The 20,990-nt window shown below is 36.1% G+C and overlaps 1 protein-coding gene and 1 long non-coding RNA gene across 5 annotated transcripts; one reads left to right on the top strand and one right to left on the bottom strand.

Moving 5' to 3' along the window:
- Window positions 1-378: 378 nt before the first annotated feature.
- LOC143302998 (uncharacterized) lies at window positions 379-4,854 on the bottom strand. The gene is made up of 2 exons (XR_013058924.1): window positions 4,614-4,854; window positions 379-3,214 (listed from the first exon to the last, which is right to left on the bottom strand). It is a non-coding gene; the product is annotated as an uncharacterized LOC143302998 (long non-coding RNA).
- Window positions 4,855-12,796: 7,942 nt separating this feature from the next.
- Gfat2 (glucosamine-fructose-6-phosphate aminotransferase 2) lies at window positions 12,797-20,933 on the top strand. 4 transcript variants are annotated; one of them, XM_076620532.1, is made up of 15 exons: window positions 12,797-12,821; window positions 12,989-13,096; window positions 13,281-13,370; window positions 13,520-13,663; window positions 13,902-14,068; window positions 14,296-14,437; window positions 15,767-15,790; window positions 16,651-16,671; window positions 17,694-17,848; window positions 17,929-18,168; window positions 18,244-18,442; window positions 18,515-18,759; window positions 18,838-18,993; window positions 19,097-19,225; window positions 19,312-20,933. In XM_076620532.1, the coding sequence occupies exons 1-15, from the start codon at window positions 12,812-12,814 to the stop codon at window positions 19,555-19,557; spliced, it is 2,076 nt and encodes a 691-aa protein (XP_076476647.1). In that variant the 5' UTR covers window positions 12,797-12,811; the 3' UTR covers window positions 19,558-20,933. The 4 variants fall into 4 exon arrangements, with proteins under 4 accessions (XP_076476647.1, XP_076476650.1, XP_076476649.1 ...); XM_076620535.1 differs by lacking the exon at window positions 15,767-15,790; XM_076620534.1 differs by lacking the exon at window positions 16,651-16,671.
- Window positions 20,934-20,990: the final 57 nt, after the last annotated feature.

The following is a 20,990-nucleotide window of genomic DNA, read 5'->3' as shown; positions in this document are numbered from 1 at the left end:
ATGATTCTTGAGTGATTCTCCGAGTGTCTGTTTTGAGATATTAGTTTAATTAATAGTTTTCACCGATATTATCTCATTCCTAATATACGTTCCTACGTTATATACATTCGTAAAGAGTTTGCCGCATGTATTGTTTGGGAAAATCACGAGTTTCTGTGTTATTGTCAACGTGTCGAAATCCTTACTTGCGATACGACATTACGTTCGTATGCACAGATCTGGAAACTCCAGTGGTAGGAGTAACGTTTTTAGTATCCGAAGGTGTGCTTTACAAATCAGCCGCTAGCCATAGCGCTGGGATCGATTTATTAAACTTTTACAATTAACGCCATCTTCACCATCTTTACCACTAAAGATAAAGAATGTAAAGTAAACTACTTTTCATAACATAATTTAATTTATTTAAAGTAAATATACAGTATTTCATATAGTGCAGATGAATTTTGTTTAAGTAAACGTAGATTTACATAATAGAGAAGAGTTTTGTTGTACACGCGGCCGTGTTGTAGATTGCAGACACAAGTCGCGCTGCACGACGAAGCCTAACAATTTGATTGAAGCGCCTTACTTGAGAAACATTTTCTAGCTCGTAAGAGTTTCGCCCTCTCTACTGAAGTTTCCAAAGCTGTGTTGTACTTAGTATACCACTGTATACAATCATATACGTCAGCGTGCAGATGATGCGTTCACTGTCAATGGTTTGGCCCAATAGCGTTACATACACGTACGAGCCGGATGTAATTGTGATTGTACCCCATACCTATACGAAATCTCATGTCATAAGAGACAGGAGCACGCTGTAGTGAGGCTCAGACTGTGATTCACAGTAACTCAGAGCAATACGAAGTTAGCAAGTGACATTCTGATCGCTTTCCACTTTACGTTTAATCCGATTAACTTACGTGGCGGGTATTCGACAACAGAAACAACATGTGCGGTGAGTAGAACTATGCTTTCTATTTGACGTTTTTTTTTCTATCATAATTCGATCGACGGATCGTTCGATCGAAATGTTTCCACGGTGAAAGTGTACATCTGCATAAGCCCGGTTGAAAAGTCTAGTTGACAGGTCATTTGAGTGCAGAGTAACGTTTCAGCCTGTGCAAATGCGCCACCGGCATGTTTCTTCTGCAATTCTATTTCACTCAACATCTGGCACATCTAATATTCGCGTTTGCTGATCGAAACGTCGCCGTGTCGGTCAAAGACGAAGGATGAGCATTTAAAAGATCGAATGTTTGCTCGTCGGTAAATCGAGGCTTGTTAGTACGCTAATATCAAGCACACGAAGTATTGGAATAACAACGCGGGATCTTTCGCGCGTTTCGAATTTCCCATTTCCGGAATTAAAGAAAGCGACAAACGGAGCGTAGAATTTTGTTCCTAACCGTTTCGCTGCTTTCAAGCAAATTTTTACAAAATGAGAAATTATAATTTTTCTATACTGACAACTAATTTCACATTATGCTAGGATTATAGTATTAATTGTACGTTTGATGGGTATTAACAAATTATTATGTCAGGTGTACATTTATTAAAATTGACTGATTATTTTAACGAAAGACTTTTTAGAAAGACTAGACGCGATCTATCGGATCTAATATTTGCACGACACATTAGTATATTTTTCATTGATCGTCAAAATCTATTGGATTTGCATGAGGGGCGATCACAAGGCCGCGGGTCGGTTCAAAATTTTTATTTCGATAAGAAGAAGTGGAAGATAACGTTATTAAATACAAATGTTGTACGAATATAGTTATAATACGCTGAAATCTAACAGTGACATACAGTAATCGTTATCACACATGATAAAGTGATAGTCTAAAATAGTCCGAAATAAAAGAATAATATGGATAATTTTAGTATTTTAACATCAGCGAACAAATAGATGGATTTTGGTGGTTCCTGAGATAAACGTTCCGAGAATCTGCATTGCAATTGGCATTCACCTGCGCGAGGGGAAATTAACGGTTCATATTTTTCCTTCGTGACAGCCTTGGGTATATCAATGTTTAATTATCTTCCTTCTATAAATTTACCTCAAGGAAATACGTAGCTGCCACGGTAGCTGAGCAATTTAAAAGTACAAAGATTACAGAAATTGAGAAAAGAAAAAGAACAAATTGCTTAGAATGGTCCAAGGTTAAAAAAAATAAGTTCTTTAAAAGATCTCCCTCGTAGTTTCTTAAAAAAGGGCGCCATTTTTTGAAGCTTTTTATTACTTCATTATCCTATACATGAATATTTGATGCAATTGTTTACGTATGTTGATCGTATCAATTTACCAGTAATGAGTTTTTTTTTTTAATGGAAACATTTGAATTTCTCCGAGTTTTAAGAGACGCCTTATCGTAAAGTCGCAGGTTCTACATTGTAACGCGACGAAAAATCATCGAAAGGCAGGACGCGGTTACGAAAGATTTTTGCGTCATTCTTCTACCGTGTAATATGTTGTTTCTTTTTCTTTAATCGTTCACGTGTCACGGCGAAAGTTAGTCCCTTTCGGTAATCGAATCGAAGAAAAGAATTCAATACGCTCGTAACACTTCTTCTTCGTTAAGGACTAACAGTATCTATTCAATCATAAATTATCCGAAATTAATTAATTCACTGTGAGTCAATGTTGCATTTTACCTATTTCTTTTTCGGCCGATTTACAATTTTACCGAGCATACGACAAAGCCGTTGACTTCGTTGCAAATCAATATTCATGATCGACGAATTAATAAATTTTCTAATTATGATATCACTGCCGCGTCGTCTATTGATAGAGTCGTGTCATTTTTTTTTAATATTCTCAATTTTTCGTGCTATTATTCAAATAGTATTCTTATTTGAAAACGACATAGAGTCGATAAATATTTACACTCTAGCAGCGTGTCTTTAGTATTTGCAGACTCGTCGAACGCTTCGTAGATCGAATTAATTACAAAGCTTCGATTTAATTAAGCAGCCAGCTCGACACACCGACAGAAACACGGCAGACACCTTTTAACTTCGACTATAGCTTTTAGATAAATTTCTAGACCGATGTTGCCTTTGTCTAGCTTTAACAAGTTGTACGTTTCGTGGACAGTGCCAACCAATATTGTTCTCCAGGCACGAACGCGTTTCCCAGGTACGCACCTCCATTTCCACTTTTCCTTCGAACGATCGAGCCACGATCGTGACTGGTCAACGACCTCACTGTTTACGTCTGACGCTTAATATCCTGCAATCATTGAGAAAAATTAACATATTTTTTACCTGGATGCTTTGGTATAATTTACTATAATACATAATGTCGACTATTCAACTTTCAACTTGATTGAAATGAATTTGATTTGGTTTCGAATTAAATAAAATTTCTAATAAACTTTTCCAATTTCTTTTTCGATCTACAGGTACTTGCTGATCATATCTTTTTTAAATTTATAAAAGGAATTTGGTTTTGAATGAAATAAAATTGAATAGAAAACTTAGGAAATCATTGATACAACTTTCCCAATCTTCTTTTCGCTGTATATTTATCGACTGATTATTTTTGTCAAATCTGTAAAAGTATCAGCGTTCTTTGGTAGTAGACAAATTTAGAGGGACAACTTGTGACGTAACTGAAACGAGATTTTATTCCTCTAAAATTATTCAATAGCCATCAGGAGATCTTTGCTAAGAGAATTGCAACATCGAGATTTTTCGAAAGGTTGACTCGTTTGGTAATTACATTTAGGAATTAACTTTCTTCGAATCATCGTGTTAAGATTGCGAGAAATGGGAGGAGTGTCGAGAGAGTTGTGGCAGAAGGAGAAAGACTCTTCTCGATTACGGAATTGCGAAATCCCCGGTCACAGATTACCACCAACCACTTTGTTGGAGACGCGTGTAGGCGCTGGAGGTTGAGTTGAAGTAATGGAGTATGAAATATTAATATTTTTAATATATAGAACTTGGTTTTGAATATCGTTGAAGATTTACCGGCAAATTACGGAACTATACAAGATTCGACGAAGACCTCTAATATTATTCTGCGAAAACCAACAAAACAATATTGCAGAATTTCAAATTAGGTCATCCAGTTTTTCCAAAAATATTCATCCAAACGAAACGAGTAGCAATAATATTCCGAGTTGCTTTCACATTGTTTCGCATAGAGTTTCCACGATATCGATCTTTGAAAATTTGTTAAGACTGAATTTACGGATCGCAAAGTTTGCAAAATTTCATCTGGATCCTAAAATTACAAACCACTCCGTGAAGACTACCAAACTTTATCCTACTTATCGTAATCTTACAAAATTGCACAATCTTATTCAAACTTACAAATTCCCACAAATCCTACAATTTCCGGAATCCCCAAATCTAACAACGTTCCTCTAAAAAAAAATGCTTTCTTTGCCAGAGAAATCCAACTAACTGAAACTAACGATCGCTATTTATTTCCTTCCTTTATAATCCTCGCGGTGATTACCAAATGCCTGTTTCAAAACTGCATTCCACCAAATTACGGAAGCATATAGACGCCGTATTACGTTCTAGCGGGTAATAAGACTGTCCATGGAGTGTTGCAACGAGACAACGTGACTCAGTGCGAGCCCGTAACTCACGCTTCTCAAAGTTCATTGAAAGTTTACCGGAATAAAGTGGTCCACGTTTGCATGGCGTGCCGTGTATCCTTATAACGCTGCGTTTCGTCGACACCCGTGGTCGTACAATAGAGTCTAATCGAATGTGTCTATCGATACTGACACCGGAGTGTCGACGTGCCCGCGACCAACGACGAGTGAAAGTTTCCTCGTCGCGAACCTGACGCTGGCGTGAGAGGGTGCAGCGTTTTACAGGACAGTTACACGTGACATTTAGACGTGGCCTCGTGTGTATGGCACAGGCACGTATATGTACCTATATATATATATGTATGTATGAACCTGGTATCGTGTAGAGGAAAAACAGACTTGAAGAACGCAACGAAACGACCGATACTTCCATCGTGTTCACAGTTTCTTAATTATTTAATATCACGATTAATTCGTAGGTGTAGAATTGATTGTTCATGGTAAGGCAACGCAAAGTAGTTACGTAAGACAATGTCTTAATCGCCTACATTTGCCGATTGAAGATTATCCGCATCGTCTGTTCAATGATCTTTGCCCGAGACCAATTAAGATTTCGTGAATTTTCTTAAGCGCAACTGACGAGTCTGACTATCTGAATAAATCGTTCGTATTCTACTGCTAAGTTTACGCTGGCAGATGGTCGTGGACAGGAAACGTGCCGCAGCAAATCGCATCTATCCTTGCACGGACTTGCAAGAAATTGCACGGATACTGATTGGTTGCGACACGTGTCTGCGGACAATTGTATATCAGCGTAGACTTAGCTGAAACTAAGTCGTAGATTTCCCGACATGCAAATAAACTTAGAATAGGGCTAAATTGAGGCGAGGGCAAGAGAATAAATATTCCGTGTTGCGGATGGAATAATTTGTGTGGGCAGTCGCGAATGTTTTGAAAATATTATTACATCTGATATAAGTACTTGAGAACCTTCTATTTGCTTCAAGACAAACGAGTTAAGATCTTGCATATTATGCTGCTATCTTATTGGATATTTTCAAAGAACCACAATTTCCCTCACAATTAAACGGCGGGTCGAACTAATGTTTAATTCAGAGTGACTACTTGACGTAGATGTAGCAGGATTTTCAAAACATTGTTCGCACAAATTATTCCATTCATAAAACGGAATATTTGTTCTTTTGTCTTTGCCTCGATTTAATTCTATTCTAAGTTAATTTCCATGTCGTAGAAGCTGCGGCACTCGCAATACGAACGATCTATTGGTACGGTCAGACTCGTCAGTCACGTTTAAGAAAATTCGAGAAATCTTCTTAATTGGCCGCTATTTAATGGACGAACCTGATAATCTTCAATTGGCAACATAGTCACTAAGACTTTGCTACATTTTCTACACGACAGAAAGCAATTGGCAAACGTAGGCATTGTGACATATAGAGAATAAGGTGAATTGCTTTAATTAACTACATCGCATTGCTCTACGATGCACAATCAATTCTACGCGTATGAATTAATCTGTAATTCCGATAAAAGTGTCGGTTGTTTCATTGTTGCTATTTCATTTTTGAAATCTCTTTTTCTTTTTCATCATACGAGGCTGTAAAATAACAAACAAGGCAATATCTAAATAAATTCGTTATTTGCGAACATGTGGAACAATTTCTTAGTTACTTGAAAATACGATATCAGAGAAAAAAATTTACTCTGCATCAATTTTTCAAAAATTTCAAGGCCGTGACTTTTTTTCTAAAGCAATCATATATCTTATTTATATATTCGTACACTACGTTAAAAAACATATTCAACGATATATAAACATGTATAGCAACACTACGTACTACTATATGCTATAACGGAGAAAAACGAATTAGAAAGATAAAAAATTATTAATTTCGATGTGGCACGCTTGCCCAATGTCACAAGCATATGTATATTATCGATTAAAGATATAAATACTTTCGTCGATTTGTGCAATTACAATATGCAAATTTGGTCAAATGATCGAATTTGTACAAACGAATGACGAACCATACTGATCAGAAACAATTCTCGTACATAGTAGTTTGACCATTACAAAGGCCAGCTTCGTAACTGCGTATCGATTTTCAAACTGCAATTTATTCATAGAATTTTGTTTTAATCTGAGTTCGTTTTTGGTATATTTCGAACGTGTGTTTAACGTAAAGATGTAATAAACCTGCGTAAATCAAGGCCGACGTTTTATTATAAAACGATCCCCGACGAAGAACCGGTACTTACGTTTTCAAGACACGACTGTCCTGATTATCGATCATTAACATTCCGCTAGAACCATAAACGCTTCTTTTTTATTACTCTTATATCTCACATAATAATGAAATTATTTCATCGATAGATTATCTATAGATGCGTCAGGGATTTTGGAAATCTACTGATAATTTTTAGCCACGTATAGGCATATTATCATAATCGTAATATACGATACGCACGGTTGTTGCTCTCTAGCATGATAAAGTCAAAATTTATCCAGATGTAGCGATAAAATGGAAACGCTTCTTTAAATGGGAAGATTCGTAACTTTAAGCGAGTAACAACGGTCAAGTTTCTTCTTATCCTCGAGTACTTTACGCAGGACTTGGCGAATCCTTTCTCCAGGCGACACCAGTTTACCTTTACCTTCCTCACGAAAATTCAAACGCGTGGCCTCGCCACAAGCCAGAACCTGATTTTTGTTTACGTCCACGGAATTCTAAGAGCAGAAATTTTGTTCGACTCACGACGAAAATAACCCGTTTATCCCCACAGGTAGGAATTCGTTTATGGTTCCTCTTTCTACATAGAATCTCGTTGGTTTCCCTTTCACCCGTTTATCCGCTATTTCATTCGATTCGCCTGGCGAACAAATTGCCTATAAATTGTCTTTTCGTTCGTCGTTTATTTCCCAGGCTTAAGTGCATCGGCACTATTTCGATGCTATGTTTCTTTTTATCTATAAATTTTCATCGCAAGAAGCTGCAAACACTTTTCTACTTATCGACACTCTATAACCGTTGAAAAGGTGCAAAATTCGCACATTGCGAGATTATTCGAGGAACAATAATACAGATCGATTTAACGACATTGATCGAGCTTTAGTTCGAGGTATATGTTTCTTCGTTTGATGAATTTTCATTACAGGAGCTTGAAATCATCTTATCGCTGGTTATTAAACTACAGATATTTATATAAATTAATAGTTTCGTTATTCGTTTCACTCTCTAAGTATTATAATATAGGTATACTTTGAACAGTTTCCATATCTTTGTTACACGCATCCTAAACAATTTTCCATTTTTAAGTCTTCCACAGTTGCACGAACAAAACGTTTCGTTTGTCATTACAGACGATATTTGGGTAAATTCGGAAATAGAATTCGAATAGAAATTTCCTCATATGGACGTACGTGAAAAGATGCAAACCACTCGAGTTATACGATCGCTGATTTGTCGAACAGATCTCTATTCAGATCGTCGAAACAAAATCAAACGACAATAAAATAGCTACGTTCCAATTGCGGTTGCAATTGAAGAAGTATCCTAGGAAAGAATCAGCTATATCGTGTGTCGAGGGATTACAGATGGCTCAAGGTCTATGGAAATCAAGAAGATCGAATTAGAATCGATTCTACATACCGTTAGTACGACTACCAAGCGACCTTTCGTTGATTTCCTGGGCCATTCGAATCGTTTTGTGTCAGTAGGTCGGGGAAGATCGGCTATTCCGATTATTCGTTCATATTCCAGTCGCTCGATTTCCTTCGCGAACACGAAGCGCATTCCGATTAAGGAGTTTTCCAACTCACAGTAACCCAAAATCGTTTCAGGAAGGACGCGTGTACTACGTGTGAATTAGACGATTTGTTGAAGTTATCGTCGTTATAAAATTTTATATCGGATAATGTGCGTTGTAACATGTAACGTCTTTCATTGTACGTCATTGTAAGTTAAAAACGGAGAAAAAAAAAGTGGCGAATACCTGGAAGTAAGTGCTCGAGAATAGAATCGAATGAGGCTAAACCTATAATCCTCATCGTTATCGATCTTTTATCAGAAGATTAAACGCAGCAAATGATTAAAAATCGGAATAACTTCCGTCCGGCGATTATTTTTCTTATCCCGACAGCAACAAGACATGATATACTAGCGATAGCGATATAAAAAAATGGGCTTATAGGATGAAAAATGTAGAAGCAGTAATTACTTTCCGTCGTACATATTATCTTTGGAGTTTAGTGAAATTTTAAGTAAACTGCACGGCATGTTGATTAGCGAAGGGGAAGGCCTTGCGAGATTAACAGGATCGAGCTTATCTCGATAAAAAATATTTTTTCGTTTCCACTATACCTTTCGCAAAGGTACTTCGTAATCTTCTTACTGTTATAATCTTTCCTTTCTATTCTTGGTTTTTTATTGTACAAAGCTTCGCTAGGATGTTTCTATGAGGAAGTTCGCTTATCGACGATTGCAGCCCGCAATCTAATCGTCACCGATCACTCGATCGTCTATTGTCAACTCTACACAAAATCAAGTTACGTCTACTCGCCGATGCACTATACGCTCGCGATTGTTTCGCTTTTCGTAAGTTCCTCCACGGTGACAGTTACTCCGACCGGTGACTTTCTTTCTTACTTTACGTCGATTCTGGTCGTTACTTCTCTCGCTGGTGATGGGCGGTAATTCAAATAATTATCCTTAATAATATTTTTTCATCTTCTACATCCGTAATCTTTTAATCTTTCTTTTATTAAATATTCATTCTCTGCGAGGCTGGCGCTGGTAACTCTGCTGCGAGTGAAATAAGACGTGTCAATGGGTGTTAAACATTCTTCGATATTTTCGCTATTTTACTCTGTGATCCTCCTATCGTGGCGTATATCTTTTATATCCCATTTGATCAAAGTATTATAGCAGAGTGTAGCTGTGGCTTATAAAGTGTATCTCGCGTTTCTCCTTTTATTTTAGATTGCCGTGATTCTCTGTATTACCTCGACGTGACGAAGATACCCAATTATCGATATTTTTTATTGTTATCGTTAGATTTTAAACACTGAACTGTGTTAAATATGGTCGATCACGCTTGACAGAACTGTTTATTTTCAAAGGCGGAACGGGACGATCGTTAAATTAGTTACATGATGGCGAGGTGTAAGGTTCAGGACATTTACTACTTGTCGTAAACTTTATCACAGCCGCGATTTCCACAGGATTTCAACGTAGTTCGTTTCGCGATTATCGTTGTCGGAGGTCGTAAAGTCCGCGGCCATCGGTTTCTATCGATTCCAATAAAGAAAACTTGCTGCAACAATCGATGTGGATCGATAAGAACAAAATACCTGGAACAATTACTTTTCCGAATTTTTTAAATGTAAACATAGGCAATGTCTGCTCTCTTGTTACAATATATTTTATCATATTAACGTGTTCTTTATTCTTTAATAAAACTTAATCGTTTCCACTAACGAACTAAAGAAAGATACAGCGATCGATTGATTCGAGTCTCACGCCAATCCTACATTTTCATCCGTCAAGCACAACATGTCAATGAAATATGTTGTTTTCTGTTATATTATTGGTAGGTAGATACGTATTATTAATGAAAATATTTACGAAATTCCTTTGAAAGTGGTTTAATCATATACGAAATAGTTGATTGGAAATGGTAAAACGTCGAATGCTGCTTAGACCGCAAAGAATTGATTTTTGTGCGTTTAGAAGAAACTACAAATTCCAACTACCATTACGTGAAATTGAACCGTGAAAAACGATTAACGCGTCGATCATGCCACGATGGCTTTCTAAATCGAGGACGACCGCGCCATTTCAAACACGATACATAGTCTTAAATTCCCGCGCTAAGACAGCGCGCAACCGATAAGGTTGCACATGGAACGATCGAATCGCGGATCGTGTATCGCTTAATGTAACGCTATACAATGTTGTCACGATTATCTATTCAAGATAAAAATTTAAATAAAAAGTTTCATCGAACTTTGATAAACTTGCAATACAGTCATCCAAGTTTTCTAAAAAGAATACTTGCTATCGAAGTTGTTGGCAGACCAAAACTTCGAATTCTCCAAATTTTACGTAATACAACATACAGTTTGACATATACAGGGTGGTTGGTAACTGGTGGTACAAGCGGAAAGGGGGTGATTCTACGCGAAAAAAGAAGTCGAAAATATAGAATAAAAATTTTTCGTTTGAGGCTTTGTTTTCGAGAAAATCGACTTTGAACTTTCGTTCGGTACGCGTGCATTTTATCGCGTCTCGTTATAACGGATGTCACTGTAGATCGTTGTCTCGATGGAAAAATAAAAAAAAAAAAATTTTATTCTATATTTTCGACTTCTTTTTTCGCGTAGAATCACTCCCTTTTCGCTTGTACCACCAATTACCAACCACCCTGTATAATAATAAAGAATGCTAAGTAGACGATCCAAGCGGCATTTAGAATGCGTCAGATACGAATATGGCACGCTGGGCTGCGAGTAGATAGTTTCTTGTTGCGAACTACTCGTGCGTATTCTTACATATATAAGATATATATGTTAATATACGACTTTCGCCGACGGAATAAACGACGACGAGAACATCTACGTTTACGTCTTTTTTCTCTTCGAGCTTCCGAGCGATTTGCCAGTATCGTGTTACGGTATCTGATTTCGGTCGTGTGGCTACCTGCACAAAATCCGATATCCTATATTTTTTAAACAACCGTATGTGCAATAGTACCTAAAAAAAAAAAAAAAAATAACCAAAAGCAATGTGTTCCAATGTCACATCAGCGACACTTTGTCGTCGTCTATGATACGTAGAAATGTATATTCGTTGAGTATCTCGAATGAAAATAAATAAGACATCGTGCATTCATCATGAAGAAAATTGAAACACGATATGCGTCATAAATACGCGATACTAGGCTCTGTAGAAAACGCATCGCACGCGTACGACGCGTGGTAGCGAAAGGATTAACCTAATCATCGCTATCTACTTCTTCTTATATAGATCTTCCATAATATCTTTGGAAATTTTCCAGAGCTCAATTTTGATAAATTTCACGTGACCTTGAGATCCTGAACCAGCTCTTAAATATAGTCCATTTATTCTAAATTCATCTGGGATGATCGTACAATTAGCCATATGTCGTAACGTTACTACAACGTTACTACGGTTATCAGTCAGAGAGAATCGACTCGCGTTATTCGATTCACGTGTTTCAGAAAAAGCACAGGACGCACGAACCAGAGAAATGGCGCGTTCTCTGGCATTGGAGAACCGAACGCGACGTTCTAACGACCATTTCATCCGGTCTCATGTATACGCGAGCTTTCCCTTTCACCTATAAGCGTGTATCTCGAATTATACCTGTTCCCGCTTGCACGCCACTTCTCCGTGTGTACGTTCTTGTTCACGGGCGACGACTTTTTGCATTTTTGCATTTTTGCAATGCTTCGCCAGGGACCTCGAACACGGACCTCTCTTGTATCGATAGACGGGTGCTCCTTCGAGGCGGGGCATTCGGAATTTTGAGCCGATTCGAAAGTTTCCGATCGTATTGCTCGGCTAACCGTATTATAAAGCGTTGAAAAAGCAGGAAAGAATGCGGTCTTCGTTATATTTGTTCTTGTCGTGATTAATTGGAAAATCTATTTCGAGTAGCTGAAGTAGAAAATGGTAGAAAGTAGAGTAACCGATTGTTTCGTCTACGTTCTAATAATTTCGAATATAAGATCGATTCCTTATCTTGAATTACACGTCTGTAATTCTGGAAAAGAAAAAGAAACATCGTGACGAACATTTCTTACGATTTAGCTACATTTCTGTTTCGTTCCTACGAGTTGAGACCGATTGCTAGCGTGGGAGTTGGTATTTAACGAGAAACCTTACGAATTCCATCGACGTGATTTTCAGTTTGAACTATATCCAGAGTTCATTGAATATACATACGGTGGAGTACTGGTTTTTGACGAAGAAAACGAACTGGTTAATAAATCGAATCGTTTCCGCGTTTTATCGCTGTGGTGACCTTCGAGCGGTGAACGCGTCGCGGGAAAATGTCGAGAGGTTTAGAAAAATGCTGTATCGTCGAATGTATCGTAGTTCTATCGTTCTCTTTCTCTTAGAGAATGGTGAGAGAACCAATGGAAAGGCTGATTAACCGTCTATTTAAAATGTTACGTAGTTGTTGAGTAATTCATTTCACTTACTAATCCCGAAGTCTAGTAGTCTGGCAATATGATCGGAGGTATCGAAACGTTGATAAAAAGCTCAGCATTATATTATAATTGCAAGCATTGCGATCAAAAGCATTTAATTATAATCAGCAATAACGCGAATTATTTTCTAATACATTGAACTTTTTTATCCCATATATGTAGAAGAATAAATGTTACGTATTTGCTTTTTGTACAGGAATCTTTGCGTATCTCAATTATTTGACGCCGAAGAGCAGGAAGGAGATCCTCGAGCTGCTGGTTGGTGGATTAAAGAGGCTAGAATATCGAGGCTATGATTCGGCAGGTATGGATGAATCATCGATCGTATTGTCGAAAATTTCTTCTTGCAAAAGCGATACTTTATCGAGGAAAAAACGTGAAGAGGCCTAATTTCAAATTCGCCGTAAACTTTCTGTTTCTGGGAATAGAAAGCTACTAAAAATTCCAGTAAAGAAACTCTGTCTCGATACGTGTTTATTTGTTTTTAGGTGTCGCCCTTGATAGCGCCGATGGCAAGGATATCTCGATTATTAAAAAGCAGGGAAAGGTCAAGGCGCTCGAGGAAGAGATCTTTTATCGTAAGTATATACGATACTACTTTACACTTTCCACTTACATTGTAATGACATAGCTTAACATAATGGATGACAAAAATTTGTTGAGGTAAGTATAACGATGAAATTATTTCGAATATGATCAGTTTCTAAAATTCATTATTTTTCTACAGGTACCAATATCGACTTCGAGTCGAAGGTTTACAGCCACGTGGGTATCGCACACACTCGTTGGGCGACTCATGGTGTTCCATCTGAAGTGAACTCGCATCCTCAAAGATCCGATATCGAACATGCTTTCGTTGTGGTGCACAATGGTATAAATATTATCTGATACTTACCGCGTGTTTATGGGAAATTGAAAATTGTATTATTCCGTATAATATTTATGAGTCGAAGCAGATTGCTACTTATTGTAGATTTTATTTGTTTCGCAGTTGTACTTATAACATACTATTACTTGTAGAATTATAATTTGAACGAACGTTCATTGTCTAAGTCAAATTATACGAGGAATTGTTCCTGTTTCATTCCAAAGTCACGTTCTTTCTAAAGGTATCGTGACAAATTACAAGGAAGTGAAGACGTTGCTTCACCAAAGAGGCTACAGCTTCGAGAGTGAAACCGACACGGAAGTAATCGCTAAGCTGATCCACCATCTCTGGGTACAACATCCGGGTTACTCGTTCCGCGAGCTAGTCGAGCAGGTTGTTCAACAATTGGTAGGTATTATCGACGACAGCTGACGCACAGTCTGCGAATTAGGATTGTTTGAACAACTGTAAATTTTACCGCTTCGTATTAGCAGTAATAATGTTATTATCGGTAATAATATTAATGATAATTTTCGCGATAAGATAGGGAAAGAATTTGATTTTTGTTTAAATTTCCAAGTGACACGTGTATTATATATTTACATAATTAAGAGGTGCAAAAATTGAAATTGTAGGAAGGTGCGTTTGCACTGTGCTTCAAGAGCAAATATTTCCCCGGTGAATGTGTGGCGACGAGAAGAGGATCACCGCTGCTCGTGGGTATTAAGACAAAAACGAGATTGGCCACCGATCACGTGCCCATCCTGTACGGAAAAGGTAAGCCGACGAACGTGAACGGACACAAAGATTGACACGCGTTTTAATTGAGGTATTAGCGTGTTACGGAGAAAGGTATACAGAGATTTGGTAAATTTTAGAAGAGATCACAAGGCTATTTTTGGTCGCTCGGGCGCCGAGAACTACTCGATTTAAAGTGCTGTCGATAGCGTTGGTATGAGCGGTGGAAATATATACGTTGTTGATAAATACGCTTGTTGATTTATCATTTCCAAGGAGAAGGCGAAGCAGAATTTTCCTTTAATTATTAGATGATAATCACCCTTTCTTTCTCCTGGCAAGGAGATTGCTATATGGTTATAATAATTGCGCTGGAAATATTTTCAGAGTAATGAAATAAAGCCCCCTATAGTCCTTTTACGTGTCAAATGTACGGACTAAACCTAAGGTATATTAATAGCATGTGTCTTCAATCTATAGCTTGTCTATTTTTTAAAGTAATTAACGCGTATTTCAAAGCAACATACTAAGACCCATCATTACATCGTCATCCTTTTTCTATGTTTCTCTTCAGTGTTTTTAATAACGTAGTGCTCTATTGAAGTAGATTTATGTCGGACAAAGAGTGTTGTTCAATAACAATGATTAACATACAAATGATACTAACGCCAGAGTATCTTGTTTACGCTGAAAATATCTTCTAAGAAGTATTTAACACGGCGTTGGATATTTGATTTAGTTTGGTAGCTGCTTGTAATCGAGCAATCAATGTTTTATTTCTGAATAGTACAGTAAATCGTCGATTATCCGAATTAATAGATAGATTTACTCTGATTATCAAATTTTCGCGCTTTCTGTATGTTCATTGCATAAAAGAGTTCATAGAAATCATAACGTGTGAAAAGTGTGTTTCTCTAAAATAAATATTTTGATGATATACATAGCATATGTATTAAATCATTACGATGTAAATATAGCTGTTGAAGTTAATACCTTTTAATATGATCGTTTTTTCTATAATAATTGTTTACATTATGCTATTACAATACGTTAGAATAAGTTTTGTAGAATTATAAATACGTAAAGTATTTGGTATTTATGTAATCGATCAATTTTCGGATAATTGGCGTTTCATTATATTTAATATTTTGTTATATTTAAGCATGTTTAGATAGCATGTTGTTTTGTTAAATAGTGTTGTTAATATTTGTTTATTAAAGTTATATTTGTTATTTGTTCCCTTGAACATCGATGAGACAGTCATCTGCATGTATACTTTCTCGGTGATGAAGTTTTACATAGATACTATATGATGTTTCTTTTGCATGAACACCAATGGTTATGTTCTTCAACTTTTCGTCTCAACAGATGAATCTCCATGCGTAAACAAAGGTATATACACTACTCTACACTACTCTACACTTATCTTATTTCACTCTCAACTTCGGACCTTTTATTTTATTTCAATCCAACAGTCCTTTAAGTATATCTCATTGTCTCAAATATAATTAACAATTTTAAATGATCTCGCAAAAGGTCCATTGTTTGAGAAATGCATGCGAACTAATTTTGCTTTTTATTTCTCATATTTGTTTTATAAATTTTCTCGTGACATTATTTTACATGCTATGATTCTTATAAATTGAACTTACTTTTTTAATAAAGGATCCTTTACAATCGATATTTCGTTCTTTCTTTCTAACAAAAGTAATATACATTGGCTTTTTCTTATTCGCTCAATTATATTTGTACACAATATTACTCGACTACAGAGAAACACCATGAGACACCTGTACCGTATTAATCATTCTTTGAATTGCTTTGAAGCATAGCGAACCAACAAGATAATATGATCAAATTCATTCAAGTCAAATTTATTTTCATTTCAAATATCTACTCGACAGAAGCTTGTGCATTCGTAGCTTTGTGATTATACACACATGTTCGATTCCGTAGAAAAATTTGGGAAAAGATGTCCAATGTATTCCCTCAAACACTTTTTAGTAGAACTTATTAAAAAAAAAAAAGAAGCAAAAGAAAATATATTTTGAACATCTTCTCCTAAATTTCCTAGAAAAGCTAGATTTCGTAAACGAATCAATCATGGAACCAATATATTCAGCGCGTGCATCATGTTTTCTTATTTTTTTCCACGTTCGTTACTATATTTTGTATTGCTATTGTTACTGCATTACTTGTTTGCTAATTGTTTTGTTTTCTTTTTCGTCACCCCCGCATCCAAATTTGAGCAGAAGGTGAAGCGCCCACTCAAGGTAATACTTTTACAGTCATATATATGTCTCTTTCTCCTTCTGCTTGCCGTTAATTCATCCATATCCACGCTTCAGAAAAAAAAAAGAAAAAAGAAAAAAATTACGCTACGTGTTTGATAAGCACGAAACCGCCTGGGATCGAATCGCAACACGCTTGTATGTTGTGGAATTTTAAAGAAACGGCACATGCCTTACTTCGCTTTTCAGTACGTATAAGCAGAATGCGCATTTCTTTCAGTACATGGAAACACAGCAGTTGCAGACAGGGTAGAATATATAATACAATATATCTAACACAACCCAAACAAATCTTCTTTTTCTTCTTTTTGTAAAACTGTTTATTAAACAGGTGATTTTTCTCCTCTAAGGATATCCTTTAATTAAACAATTCCTTTCTAATTGTTTATCGAATCCATCGTCATGCGGGAGTTGTTTAATGCCAGTCGTCATATTTTAATACGGTTGCGTTGTATACACGTTAACAATTGTACTTTTCCAATCGCTTTATTATTACAATCGTCATGGTCATGTTATAAGTTAAGCCACTCTTGTTATCGTCGTTCCACGAACGTATACATATTTGCTCAATGTCGTCCGTTGATTAGAGGTATACAAGAATAATTAATGGCGTTGTTGTTAACAAGGATTGATTTATACGTATTACTTATCATCTTCCCGGCTAACTTGGTGTGGGGCTTGTAAAGACAGGAAAATGGCACGGGGCAACTATAATCACTGATATTTCTTAACCTTCTTTTAATCGTTCCGATTGCGTCGTGCTATTTTTGGTGTATCAGCCACGCGTCTTACTCAAGTTTTGTATATAAATGTGTAATTCTAATTTTAAGTTGAGGTTCATTCAACTCGAATTCCGTATGATACCATTAGTCAGGCTAATCAAAGATGACATGTATCATATTGGATTCGTGAATATGTAAGATGTATATATAGTAAGAATAACGGATAATTATCTATTAATATGTTTCAATGGCGAAAAAATATTAATTTGTACCTTTTAACAGATCATCGTCCACATGGTCGTACTGAACTTCCGGTTATACCACGCAGTGAAAGTACTTCCAAATTTCAACCCTTGGAGGACAAAGAAGTCGAATATTTCTTCGCATCTGACGCCAGTGCTGTGATCGAACATACAAATCGTGTTATATTTTTGGAGGTGAACATTTTATCCTATTATTTATTTACTAATTAATATATATTTTATAACTCAATGATTTCAACTTTCTGCGATATTAGGATGATGACGTAGCCGCAGTGAAAGAAGGTGCTCTCAGCATCCATCGACTCCGTCGATGTATGGACGATCCCCATGCAAGAGAAATTACTACCTTAAAGATGGAAATCCAGGAGATCATGAAGGGTAACTATGAATATTTCATGCAGAAGGAAATTTTTGAGCAACCCGAGTCGGTGGTGAACACCATGAGAGGACGTCTGAACTTCAGAGACAACTCTGTTACATTGGGAGGCATCAAGGTAAATTCTCAGCAATTTAAGCTTTCTGTAGTTTCTCATTGATAGTCGATATTGATCTAACGAATCCTGTATTAGGATTACATTCCTGAGATTAAGAGGTGTAGACGTCTTATGCTGATTGGTTGTGGAACAAGCTACCATTCTGCTATTGCTACCAGACAGCTTTTGGAAGAATTAACTGAACTACCAGTTATGGTCGAATTGGCTTCTGATTTCTTAGACAGGAATACACCAGTGTTTAGAGATGACGTTTGTTTCTTTATCTCACAGTCTGGTAAGATATAATTAATTTTTTATTGATTTATCTATATGAAATGTCATTCAATAATTCTTGCTTGCTTCGTAGGTGAAACAGCAGACACGTTAATGGCTTTGCGTTATTGCAAAGGACGTGGAGCTCTGATTGTTGGTATTACCAACACGGTAGGCAGTAGTATCTGTCGTGAATCACACTGTGGTGTTCATATAAACGCAGGTCCTGAGATTGGTGTTGCTAGTACCAAGGCTTACACTTCCCAGTTCATTTCTCTTGTAATGTTTGCTTTAGTTATGAGTGAAGACAGAATCTCCCTTGGTAGTAGGCGTCAAGAGGTATTATTAATTTCTTAATTAACTTCGTTATACATTTTAAACAGTATGTTGCAATATGTAAACCTGTTTATCCAATAGATTATCGAAGGATTGAAAAATTTGGATAATCTCATTCGTCAAGTTCTCCAACTTGATGAAAAGGTTAAAGAATTAGCCAAGTCTTTGTTCCAACATAAATCTTTGCTGATCATGGGTAGAGGATACAACTTTGCTACGTGTATGGAGGGAGCTTTGGTATGTTGTTCATGCTTTAAATATTATATCTTTTAAGTTATTTATTAATTCTTTTTGTTATATTTATTCTATTTGAATAAATTTATTTCTCTCTTGTTTATAGAAAGTTAAAGAATTGACATATATGCATAGTGAAGGTATCATGGCAGGTGAATTAAAACATGGTCCACTAGCGCTCGTTGATGATTCAATGCCCGTAATAATGATCGTCATGAGGGATCCAGTTTATGTGGTAAGTAGAACTCGTAAACTTTCTCTTTCCTTACGATTACCTAACGTAAAAAATTCCGAACGTAATATTTCACAATTACTTTTCAGAAATGCATAAACGCCTTACAACAGGTTACGGCCAGAGATGGAAAACCGATCCTTATCTGTGAGGAAGGCGACGAAGAAACGAAAATGTTCGCTGATAGAATTCTTGAAGTACCCAAAACAGTGGATTGTCTCCAAGCAATCCTTGCAGTCATTCCACTACAATTGCTATCTTTCCACATCGCGGTTCTTCGCGGATGTAACGTCGATTGTCCGAGAAATTTGGCGAAATCAGTTACGGTTGAATAAAAGATCAACCTACATTTATTAAAGATTTATTAAAACGCAGCATACCATGCTTGGTTGTCAACTTCAGATTTCAGCAACTTATTGAGAAAATATCGTTATTATAACTGCGTTTATCCATTACGAAAGATAGGAAGAAGACAGACGGAACGATTTTTGAAACACGCCGTGATATTCTCGTGATAACATGAAAATGGTCATCGACTATATTTAATACGTTTCTAAGTACTTAGTAATTATAGCTTCGTATTAGAATACGAGCAAAATAGACTTAGGAAGTATTTAGGTTAGCCATTTGGACCATCGTTAGTCTTTATACATAATCTTACGATAGAAGACGAGTACTTTAAAAAAGAAAGAAACTCAACGAAGACGTTCCTTACGTGGGTAACATTAATTGAGTTCCCAGTGACACCAGTGCATTTAACGGTTGTGTATATTCATATCAATCGGTAAAATACGAAAGGAAGAGAATGTAACGCTTTTCAGATCATAAGTCAATTGTGATTCTATCTCTTTATAATCAAGTTGAATAAGACTGCGGTAGAAAAAAGAGAAATTGTTACTGTATCGCGAACTTGTGCTCTATGACGTTTACATGTGGTTACTCTGAAAAGTGTTTGTATGCGTGTGTATGTGGCTGTGTGTACCTCGTAAATCTCAATGTAGATGAAAAAAAGCAACCATAATGTATTGAGAGAATTAGATAATTGATGAAAACGAATAATTTATGGACACGATGATCGTCACGATATTCACTTTATGGTGTTTATCGTATACTTTGAGAAATTTATATTTTGTACAGTATTTAAGAGAGGAACAAATATGAAATTTGATATCTTACCTTCCACTTTTGTTATGGAAGATAAATTAACAACTTATACGTGAATTTTATTACCAATGTGATACATTCATGTTCAAGTTAAAAAGAAATTGTTGTATAAAGTTGACTTTACTACAGAACAATTTTTCAGTTCCATGCAGTAGAAAATCCTCGTCTTATCTCTTAGCTGTAGAAAGTTCATTCGATTCAAATATAATCATGGAATAAATGCAATTATTATATGAATTACTTGAGGTGTTGGAAAGATAAACACGACCGTTTATAGTTTTGCCTATAAAGATATGTAATAACTTCTGCAATATATCGAGCGATAAATAAACTCTAAGGAAATATAAATAATAAATATATATATATACACACATATATATATATATATATATGTTATTCATATTAAGTTACTATAATATATGTTGGACAAAAGAAAATGCACATTTAACAAATATATAATTTTTTTTTAAACACGTCAATGGCCATAATTGAAATATAAATGTATCAAATAAATTGTTAAAAACAAATATACAAATATTTAGTAGAACATTTTATATTTATATCGACATATAATTGTATTATATATATATATAATATTATGTTA

Source organism: Bombus vancouverensis, chromosome 8 (genome assembly GCF_051014615.1).
Source record: "Bombus vancouverensis nearcticus chromosome 8, iyBomVanc1_principal, whole genome shotgun sequence".
Classification (NCBI taxonomy): Eukaryota; Metazoa; Arthropoda; class Insecta; order Hymenoptera; family Apidae; genus Bombus; species Bombus vancouverensis.
Note: the sequence above shows the minus strand (reverse complement) of the source record. Positions and strands in the feature narration are given on the sequence as shown.